This window comes from Seriola dumerili, unplaced genomic scaffold, assembly GCF_002260705.1.
Source record: "Seriola dumerili isolate Sdu_G_001 unplaced genomic scaffold, Sdu_1.0 BDQW01000091.1, whole genome shotgun sequence".
Classification (NCBI taxonomy): domain Eukaryota; kingdom Metazoa; phylum Chordata; class Actinopteri; order Carangiformes; family Carangidae; genus Seriola; species Seriola dumerili.
In genome coordinates, this window is record NW_019174346.1 from 7,849,249 (window position 1) to 7,860,592 (window position 11,344).

At 41.0% G+C, this 11,344-nt stretch overlaps 3 protein-coding genes across 3 annotated transcripts; 2 read left to right on the top strand and 1 right to left on the bottom strand.

Annotated features, from left to right (window-relative positions):
• The first annotated feature begins 1,806 nt into the window (after window positions 1-1,806).
• On the top strand, window positions 1,807-5,001 carry LOC111222149 (heat shock cognate 71 kDa protein-like). The gene is made up of 8 exons (XM_022745729.1): window positions 1,807-2,016; window positions 2,271-2,476; window positions 2,563-2,715; window positions 2,794-3,349; window positions 3,499-3,701; window positions 3,888-4,086; window positions 4,182-4,414; window positions 4,789-5,001. The coding sequence occupies exons 1-8, from the start codon at window positions 1,812-1,814 to the stop codon at window positions 4,984-4,986; spliced, it is 1,953 nt and encodes a 650-aa protein (XP_022601450.1). The 5' UTR covers window positions 1,807-1,811; the 3' UTR covers window positions 4,987-5,001.
• A 1,566-nt stretch (window positions 5,002-6,567) lies between these two features.
• LOC111222185 (histone H2A-like) lies at window positions 6,568-7,441 on the bottom strand. The gene has a single exon (XM_022745794.1). It carries the CDS (start codon window positions 7,355-7,357, stop codon window positions 6,971-6,973), a length of 387 nt encoding a protein of 128 aa, XP_022601515.1. The 5' UTR covers window positions 7,358-7,441; the 3' UTR covers window positions 6,568-6,970.
• Window positions 7,442-7,627: 186 nt separating this feature from the next.
• Window positions 7,628-8,514, top strand: LOC111222190 (histone H2B 5). Its single transcript, XM_022745807.1, has one exon. The coding sequence runs from the start codon at window positions 7,686-7,688 to the stop codon at window positions 8,064-8,066; it is 381 nt and encodes a 126-aa protein (XP_022601528.1). The 5' UTR covers window positions 7,628-7,685; the 3' UTR covers window positions 8,067-8,514.
• The last annotated feature ends 2,830 nt before the right edge of the window (window positions 8,515-11,344 follow it).

The following is an 11,344-nucleotide window of genomic DNA, read 5'->3' on the forward strand; positions in this document are numbered from 1 at the left end:
GATGAATAAGACTCAAAGGGAACGTGAAGACTGAGCCAGAATGTACTGGAAGCTCACTGTTGTTCTGCAAGCTGATTGGCTCACAGACCACTAGGAAGCTTGTACAGGAGAAGTGAGGCCGACAACAGCTGCTTGTGTTCATCTGCTGGAGGAGAGACAGACTGCAGCAGTCCGAGGCCACAACATCAGCCAGGTAGGACAGGAATGTCTTTCAACAGGATTATGCTTATGCATGGTCACACCTAATATGTGCAGTTATGCCAAATATCACCAACAGTACATTCTATCACATGTCTGTGGTACTAAGTTTATAGTGAGAATATTCATGTTTATCTTTCTTTCTGTCACAATAACATATTTATAACATTCATTAAGACACATATAGGGTGATTAAGTTTATTTCATATTATTTCATTTGCTTTATTCCTGTGATATAATCTTAACACAGAAATATTGAATTAAAAAAAGTCGAACATTTGTTATTTAAGGTGTTAATATGCTACTATGGCGTTAGTCTGAGAATAGTCTTATTACCAATCCATAAAACTTGGCACACAGATGCAGGACCAGCTGGATACTGCAGCAGGGCAACTTCGTCCTACAGTTACAAGCAGTGGGGGGAGGAGATGTGAGTGCCTGTCCCTCCCAGATGATCCAGAGATCAGCAGTTTGAATAGAGCTCCAGCTTTATGCTGCTGAATGCACTTTGGTCCTGGTCCTGGTCCTGTCTGCCGCACAATCCCACACTTTAAAAACTCAGATGCAAACAAACGTAGATCCCACGATGTGCTGTGCGCCTAAACACAAAACAGCCTTTTTAACCAGTTGCCCAGAGCCACTCTATACTTCTTCAGTTCTGAGTATATTGTGTTTCCACCTCCTAAGATGGCTGCCTTCCACTAACATCTGATCCATGGCAAATACCAAGCTATTGCATAACAGTTTACAGTATCCCTCACCTGAAAGGTTACAGAGGCTGTTAAAGTACCCATACACAAATGTAATATATGCACATATATTGAATTTCTATATATGAGCACATATGTAAAAATTATATGAAACCTATTAGAAATTGGAACAATTGTATATATTGACATACAAATATGTCTAGCCCATACAAATATGTATGTTTGCTTATACTGTAGACATATGTTATGAAAATATATCCATCCCAAAGCCTATCAGTATTATAAACAGTAGAGACCAAAAGTCTGAGACCACTTTCTTAGAATGGAAAGATACACAAGGCAAAGCAAGGCAAGGCAAGGTAAGGCACATTTATTTGTATAGCACATTATCATATGCAGAGGCCATGTGCTTAACAATATAAAAGAAGCATACAAATAGAAGTAAAAAGCACAATAAGAAAACAGTATAAAAACAATATAAAAACACAGATCATAAATAGGCAAAGTGCAAGATTAAAATTTAGATGAAAGCAGAGGAGAACAGAACAGTTTTCAGCTTGTTTTTAAAGCTAGGTCAAAATTAATGAGCTATTAATAAGAAAAACGTATAAAAGCAGTGACAGGTGACATATATGGCAACATCACTCTTGATATAGGGACATATATGTCATATATTACATTTCTGTATGGGTAATGTTGAATTAGGTATATTTTGTTTCCATCACATATGGAATATATGGAACACAAATTACTTTCTTACATTGATAAAGATTGTGTCTTTATTCGTGTTATCACAGTATTCGCACTTGTAATAGATATGACTAAACCCTATACTCAGTGAGTGATATTGCCCTCTGCTGGAATTACATTAACTATGAATTGTTTTACTTTCTCACAGCAATCATGTCCAAAGGGGCAGCAGTTGGTATCGATCTTGGGACCACCTACTCCTGTGTTGGTGTGTTCCAGCATGGCAAAGTTGAAATCATTGCCAATGACCAGGGTAACAGGACCACACCCAGCTACGTGGCCTTCACAGATACTGAGAGGCTAATTGGAGATGCAGCCAAGAATCAGGTTGCCATGAACCCCACCAACACAGTCTTTGGTAAGAATAAAGTTGTTTTTAGTATTGAACAATAATGAGCTTGTGGTCTTGTGTCATTCTTGTCACTCTCAACTGCTGAGGGAAGAACCTCAAAGTTCAGTCCAACCCAACCAGCTTATTATAAAGTGAATGGCACCTCTATCAATGGACAAAGTTTTTCCTCTGAACTTGAGGCAAGAATGATACAAGACTGACATAATGTCTAATGGTCCTAAGTGACCCAGTTTTATTTCAATTTTTCCTGGGGATTGCAGATGCTAAACGTTTGATTGGCAGACGATTTGAGGATCCAGTAGTTCAGTCTGACATGAAGCATTGGCCATTTAATATTATCAGTGATAGTGGTCGCCCCAAAGTGGAGGTTGAATACAAAGGCGAAACCAAAAGCTTCTACCCAGAAGAGATCTCTTCCATGGTGCTGACAAAAATGAAGGAGATTGCTGAGGCCTACCTTGGGGTGGTGAGTTTACACAATAATAACATGTTAAGCAATGATCTTAAGTACTGTCACAATATTGCTTAAAACTTATCTCTTAATTTCTTCAGTCTGTGTCAAATGCTGTTATCACAGTACCTGCATACTTTAATGACTCTCAACGTCAAGCAACCAAGGATGCTGGAACCATATCTGGTCTAAATGTGTTGAGAATCATTAATGAACCCACTGCAGCAGCTATCGCTTATGGTTTGGATGAGAAGGTGAGATATAGGTCATGTACTATGATTTATGTCCACCTACACCGGCAGAGTTGTGCTCATATTTATCTTTTTCTCCAGGTTGGGTCAGAGAGGAACGTTCTCATCTTTGATCTTGGTGGTGGCACTTTTGACGTGTCCATCTTGACCATCGAGGATGGTATCTTTGAGGTCAAGTCTACTGCTGGAGACACTCATCTTGGCGGGGAAGATTTCGACAACCGCATGGTCAACCATTTCATCGCTGAGTTCAAACGCAAGTACAAGAAGGACATCAGTGACAATAAGAGAGCTGTCCGTCGTCTGCGCACCGCTTGTGAGAGGGCAAAGCGCACACTGTCTTCCAGCACCCAGGCCAGCATTGAAATTGACTCTCTGTATGAGGGAGTTGACTTCTACACCTCCATCACCAGGGCTCGTTTTGAGGAGCTCAATGGAGACCTCTTCCGTGGCACTTTGGACCCCGTGGAGAAGTCACTCCGTGATGCCAAAATGGACAAGTCCCAGATTCATGACATTGTGTTGGTTGGTGGCTCCACCCGTATCCCCAAGATCCAGAAGTTGCTCCAGGACTTCTTCAATGGAAAGGAGCTCAACAGGAGTATCAATCCAGATGAAGCTGTGGCCTATGGAGCTGGTACATGTCAAGCTTCTTTACCAAGCGGATCCACCAAATTATAACTTGAGACGTAGTTTTCAACTGAGCAATATTTTTATTGAATGTTTAATAAAAAAATGTCTACTGTCTTTCCCTATCAAAATCTAACCAGTTAGCCTTATTTACAGCTGTCCAGGCTGCTATTCTGTGCGGTGACAAGTCAGAAAATGTGCAGGACCTGCTGCTTCTGGATGTCACCCCTCTGTCCCTGGGTATTGAGACAGCTGGAGGTGTCATGACTGTCTTGATCAAACGTAACACCACCATTCCTACCAAGCAGACCCAGACCTTCACCACCTACTCTGACAACCAGCCTGGTGTGCTCATCCAGGTAGGCACATCATGCCTGTCTCATTGTTTCACAGTGACATTTATTGTTGCCATTTGTAGTTTCCACCAGAGATCAAAAAACCAATGATGGCCCAGACCTCCCTTGGATGTCTGAGCAATATAAAGTTGCCAGAACTATAGACATATAATTTAATAATGGTCTGCCAACCCTGCATACTTCCAACAGGTTTATGAGGGTGAGCGCGCTATGACCAGGGACAACAACCTGCTGGGCAAATTTGAGCTTACAGGCATCCCTCCTGCTCCTCGTGGTGTTCCCCAGATCGAGGTGACATTCGATATTGATGCCAATGGCATTATGAATGTCTCTGCTGTCGACAAGAGCACTGGAAAGGAGAACAAGATCACCATCACCAACGACAAGGGTATAAAAAGGATAAAACTGCGGCTTAACCCAAATATAGCTGCAGTGTTGTCCAAACAGCAGGTGATTAAATGCTAATCTTGCCTCTTTTGACAGGTCGTCTGAGCAAGGAGGACATTGAACGCATGGTCCAGGAAGCTGAGAAGTACAAGGCAGAGGATGACGTTCAGCGTGACAAGGTGTCTGCTAAGAACGGCCTGGAGTCGTATGCTTTCAACATGAAGTCAACTGTGGAGGATGAGAAGCTTGCTGGCAAGATCGGTGATGATGACAAGCAGAAGATCTTGGACAAGTGCAATGAGGTCATCAGCTGGCTTGACAAGAACCAGGTGAGGATTGGTGTTGATCAGTGAAAGCAAGATAGAATTTGGATTACGAACATGAATATCAGTTTTTTTATCCACTCAGATGTTTTCAACATCAACAAGATTATTTACCAGGACATAGGCTGCACAGATTGAATTGTAATTCCAAATTTCAGTGTGTCTAGAATCTTGTAGGAATATACATCTGCTAAACCACTGATATTTTATGCATGTCACCAGAGAATAGTGATTCCATGTGTTACCACTAGTGTGGTGTAGGGTTACATTATCCTCATCTCTGTTTTAACAACTGCAGAGCTCAGACTGAACTAAACATTTAACCTGTCAAGTAATTCCTACTGAATATGAGAATATGTGGTTTGATTTTTGTGTGCCAGACTGCAGAAAAGGATGAATATGAACATCAGCAACAGGAGCTGGAGAAAGAGTGTAACCCCATCATCACCAAGCTGTACCACAGTGCTGGTGACATGCCAGGTGGGATGCCCAGTGGAATGCCAGGCAGCTTCCCTGGAGCTGGTGGCGCTCCTAGTGGCGGTGGATCCACTGGACCAACCATCGAGGAAGTGGATTAATCCGTGTTTGTGGCTCTTTCATACCCATGATTAAACATGTAAACAAGCATGAACATCACCAGCGACCTAATGCATAAAGTCAGACTCACGGTGATAAGTGATATTACTGTGTGAACACATAAAGATCTTCAAGCAAACAGTGTGTGCATTTTCTGCCAATTTTGTGCCCAGAGTAATAAAATATGACTGAAGCATGTTCTTGACACGTGTTGTGTGTTTTGTTTTTTTTGGTGCACGTTGTGAACACATACTGATTTAGTGGACTTAAAGTTTAATAAGATTCTTATGTCAGTGATATAAATCCTAAGCTGGAAAATATTGTGAAATTTGAGACTATAATTTGAAATATTTTACATTAATATTGATAGTTAATACGCACTCCTAATGAAAATGACTCAGATCTCAGAAGATGACAATGTGACTGCAGTATCATGTCCCTGAGGTTCTTGTGAGTCTGTGCAGCACAAGATGTTGCTATATAAAACAGAACAGCGTACTTTACAAAGATAAATGTAATTATCAATATTAATTGAATCATATATTAATATATATTAGCAATGATGTTAAAGTTGTCTATAGCCTCATACATATCCTTATAATTCATAAATGTAATGTTTTTCTTACTCACTATTTTTTTGTAGCCACAGTATTTGTTAATGATTAAATGTTTCTTCTTTTATATAATATTTGAAATTGAGGTATAGATAAATTTCATCTAGATAAGTGAGTAGATATTTAATAATGTCTTCTTAGCTCTGATAGTCAGCTGAAAATAACTATGCTGAGTTTCCTATTGCCTCCAGCTGACCCTGACAGGAGGTCTGTGAAGTGCATAGCTTATGAAATATCTTGAAATGGTCATACAGTTTCTACAGTGGCCACTGAAAAACTGTGAACTTTAGCATTTGTATTTCACTTCATCTGCTTTTCTATGGGTTTCAATTTGTTTCAAATCAATTCTGAGGTATAACAGCATGGAACAGACCTGTGTAGAAAATAAGTGTTGAGATTTTCCAAAGCAGGAGATAGTGAAGATGTTTCAGGACAATAGAAACGTATTTAACACAGTATTTTCATTCTATGATTATGACAAACAATGTAGTGGAAAATTTTCTGGTAATGCAAGATACATTTGATCAATAAGGCCCAAGTTTGCATCCCAACTCATGTTTGACCCTACATTTCCCCACTTAATCCAGACCAGATTTCAACAGGATCAATTCTCAGGTTGAAAATTATGAACATGTGAGACTATTATAAATTCCCATGCTAACAAGAAATGTTTAAAAATTCCCATACACAGAATGAATCATCGTCCTTAGGGCTCCAGTCATCATAACATAATCATGTGTTATCTTGAGCAAAACATTCATTACCATTGTGTCCCTGAAAGAAGAAACCCCCTGTATAGTGGATGAACTCGTACTTAGGTGTAAAATGAAATGGGAGAACACTCACTGCTGATATCGGCTGAGTGTTCAACTGGCTGAGTAACTGTAAAAGCCCAGAAAAGCTGCAGCTCCTTCATGTGCCTCTCTCACAAAGACCAAGTCCCCCGATGACAACAACATAAAGACTTGATGTATTCGCCCTGTGCCAAAAGGCTGCAGGACATTTATTGAAACATGACAAACAATACAACAATTTAGCACGTTTTGTAGCAGCATTGCAAAACTAAAACCCCTCCCATCAAAACTGGTCCAGAACATGTTTTTTTCCGCGGCCTTCATCATCCCCAGCCTTCAGTAAGCGACTCCATTTTCGAAACCAAGAACAACAGTGGCGACTGAGCAGTCTATGAATAGTCGAATAGTATGAATAAATGACAAGCGAGCGAATGTTTTCAATGTAGAAACAGCAACACCAAACACTGCCCCCTATTTGCAAGGTTGTTTATCCAGAAAAATGAACACTGATATGAAAAAGTGGCCGGCTCCGAGGTGAACCCTTTGTCCCGACTGAATCCGGGCCTGCGGAGAGTCTTTTATTTGCTCTTGGCCGGTTTCTCCGTCTTCTTGGGGAGGAGGACAGCCTGTATGTTGGGCAGCACTCCTCCCTGGGCGATGGTCACACCTCCCAGCAGCTTGTTGAGCTCCTCGTCGTTGCGCACGGCCAGCTGGAGGTGCCGTGGGATGATCCTGGTCTTCTTGTTATCCCTGGCCGCGTTGCCTGCCAGCTCCAGGATCTCAGCGGTCAAATACTCCAGCACGGCCGCCAAATACACCGGGGCCCCGGCGCCGACGCGCTCCGCATAGTTGCCCTTGCGCAGTAGCCTGTGGACTCGACCCACCGGGAACTGGAGTCCGGCACGGGAGGAGCGAGACTTGGCCTTTGCTCGGGCTTTGCCACCGGTTTTACCTCTTCCAGACATGTTCCTCTAAAATGTGGTTATTAATCAAAAAGTGATACCAAGGAAACGGAGCTTGCGCGAGCCCGAATTTCTACGTAACGAAGTAGTGAGTAAAGGAATATAAACCGCATGAGCTTCTCTGATTGGCCGAGTGAAACTGAAACACACGAGCCAATGGCATAGCGCGTGCTGCGGTAATGCCTGTCCTCTGATGAAGGGTGCTCCAATCACAAAGAAGGAATGGCACACAGTCATTTGCACAGCCATATTATAAATAAGGGACGAGTGATAGGGCGGCATCCTTAATTGTGTCCCTTCCTGTTCCACTGACGTTTCCACGGAAGAGAAAATGCCAGACCCTGCAAAATCAGCCCCTGCGCCCAAGAAGGGCTCCAAAAAGGCTGTGACCAAAACCCAGAAGAAAGGAGACAAGAAGCGCCGCAAGAGCAGGAAGGAAAGCTACGCCATTTACGTGTATAAGGTGCTGAAGCAAGTGCACCCAGACACGGGGATCTCCTCCAAGGCTATGGGCATCATGAACTCGTTCGTCAACGATATCTTCGAGCGTATCGCCGGGGAAGCGTCACGGCTGGCGCACTACAACAAGAGATCCACCATCACCTCCAGGGAGATCCAGACCGCCGTCCGCCTGCTGCTGCCCGGCGAGCTGGCCAAGCACGCCGTGTCCGAGGGCACCAAGGCCGTGACCAAGTACACCAGCTCCAAATAGAAGCGGACAGAAGCCGGACACAAGGGGGGACGACAGTCACCAAATCGCTCCCGAAATGATCTTTAAACCCCCTTCACTGTGTCGGAAAACTGCGTTTGTGATTTTGCACCATTGTCGTTTTCGGAGAGAGAGACTGGATGCCAGTTGAATCCAGGCCTTACGCTTGAATGTGTTGAGATATAGTGGAACTGTAGCCTGCCATTTTGTTTTAAATCATTGTTTCGTGTTTTGTTTTTGTTTGTTTTTTGAGCTGTGTAACGTTTTTAACAAATCATTGAATAAATTCAAATGGAATGTATGTCGGTGCTCTTTAACTGTGGAAGTCTCTTTTGCTTTGCACCATTTTAATACTGATTTATACATGCACCTTAGAAAATGACCAACTTAATTGTTTGTAATGGCACAGTCGAAACAAACATTTTGAGATTAAAACTGTGACTTACTTCTACCACTGAGTAGTTTTTGTTTCTGCCTTGTGGTGATGTCCATTTTCAAAAATAGTTTGCCTGCAAGTGCTGGAAAAGAGCGACACCAAATGGAAGCTGGAGTGGCGGTGGGGAAAGGATGCAGGTGTGCACTCAACAGGGCTTTTGTGAGGTTTGGGCTCATAAAGTTTGCAAATTAAACTCCAATCAAGCATCAGTACAATGTGGTTCAACAGGCTGTAAATATCTTTCCAAATTGACTTTTAAAGTCAGGAATAAACTCATGAACTGAACTTTATTGTGGAAATAAATGTCAACATACTATCTTTTTATCAGGTAAACATTTGAATCTAAGTAGCAGTATTACAGAGTGCAAATACTGCATTCAAAGTCTTTCATTATACACAAGTTCATCATCATACAGCTGAATGTAGCCTACCAGTGTCAAATTATATTATTTTAATAATAGGCTGTGATGTCTAAGCATGTACTGTAAACAGCATGTTGATGATGTAAGTGGAGAAGGAAGAGCTAACATGAACTATATGTCTGAGTAAACCAATCTGTAGGTGCGTTGCGTCATGTTTCATGAGGTGATCTTTAGTTCCCTTCCACCAAAGAAGAGCAGATACTCTGACATGTCGGAGCAGAAAAATCTCAGGTGTGTAATTATGTAAGTGACTGTTGTTAATATTGTTAAAGTTATTTGTTAATTTGTGCATTTCCTGCTTTGACAAGTCAAAACGTCTTCCATGAAAAAAAAAAAAGGCCTTTTTGTTTACCTGTGACATACTGAAGCACCGAGGCAAGAATACATTTACCTTCACTGCAACCTTGTGTTTGTATGTGATGAAGTTTGGTAACTATAGTGACAATATTAGGACTCAGTGGAGTGGTGAGGAGTGTTTTAAGTTTTATGTAGAAGTTAATTCCAGAATATATAATGAAAAATGTCATTCCCCAGCTCAGAATACATGGAAAGCTCCACAGATATAACAAATCACAAAATGGAGGATAAATCAACACAGAGAACATTTAGCAAATTGAACTAGTTCTGGAAACAGCTATCGGAAGTGATAAAGTGGACGAAGATTAGAAAGGCTACGATAAAGTGAGGTAGACCCTTCAGACACACCAGTAACCTTAACTGACAGCATTGTGCTCATATCAAACCCACAGAGGGAAAACTAGTCCTAAACTAATCAGATAAAGAGGGTCAGTGTCTGATCAAACATTTATGTTCACTGGAGATCTGTTTGAAACTGTTTGTGGTTTTCCCACAGTTTGACAGATGATATTGGTAGCATTACACATAATGATGCACTGAATTAGATTTCTAGAAGGGATGGCCACAAACAAACAAAGAAAAAATATTGACTAACTATTTTTGAATTTGACTACTTTTAGTAATAAATAAATAATAAATGTAATAAAGGGTCAGATTCAGTTTTTTTCTGTGTGGGCAGGGCTTTACTATAAAATAGCAATCATATTGGCATGTAGGGAAATAAAATGATAAAGCTTTCTTGTTAAGTTATGAGACCAATATTTTAGTGAGAGTTTAGTAAGTTATGTTTATTTTGTGATTTCCAGAGGAAACTTGCAGAAAATTTGACGAATAAATGAAAACTCCAAATACTCAATTAAATGTGTTGACATCTTATATCCTTATTAATGTCCTCACTTGGCCAGTGGAATAAAGTGAATGGATTTGATTTCAAGTTTTGTTGACTGCATTCAGTAGATCTTGGCTGCATGATTAATGTGGATGTGGGTGACATTAATTGATGGCTAATATTCAACAAAAGCAGAACAGGATTCATTGTGATATCAGGCAGATCCAGTTACTGTGGCGGACAATGAGAGGAGCAGCTTCACTCAGGAGTTAATGGATGTTAAGGTTATTGTGCCCTCAGATAATGGGGGCAGAAGAGTGTGGATGAAGAATGGGACCTTAACTTATTCCATGAATACAGCTGATGTATGTAACACTTGTTTCCTGGTCAACGTATGTGTCAGATGGTAATAAAAAAGTTGCAATACAAACATATGAATCAGTTGGTAAGAAAGGTGTTCACAGTAAAAAATCACAGCTGCTCCAGAGCTGAATGAAACAAATATGATTCAGGAGAGAAGAATTTCATATCATGCAGAAACATCCATACCTTGTGCAAACATCATTCCCCCTTAAGATTTAACACCCAGGATTAAGAAAAAGTAGATCTCAGAGGTTCCCTCTGGGTAATAACACACTCAGATACACTTATGGCTACTAAATGGGAAAATGGACAGACAGGATACCCTCTTTACGCTAAGCTTTGTGTAAGCTCATCTCTACTCCATTGTTCAGGTCAGGGTTCCTGGAGGGGATCTGAGGGGATTTGTGGTTCAGGTGACAGCTGTAGGAGGCAGGGTGTGCCTTTCTCTCCATGTCTGAGATGATGTGAAGGAGACCTAATTTCTTAACAAAGAGTGGTGTCCCCTGGCAGAAGTGGGGGAATGTGACAAAAACATATTGCTTTTGTGAATAGAATTATCGTGGCTTTTTTAGACGCTCTTGCATAAAATGGCTGAAACAATTCAGCAGGTGTTAACATTTTGGTTGTGTAATGTCTTCATAGTTGCCATAAGTTCTTGCTGATATAGGGGTTTTTTTTTTAATATAGTTTCCTGTGGACTTATATTCTAATCAATCTAAAATAATAATCAGTCCAAACAAAAGAGCAGCGATATGATCTTGTTTAAAGTCAACTATAGTGGCAGTTTCCCTGCAAATTTTCTTTAAGTAGAATCCATAGGGATGTGACTCAGGGAAAATTTGGACACTTGCCTACGAATGATGGCAGTTGAGGT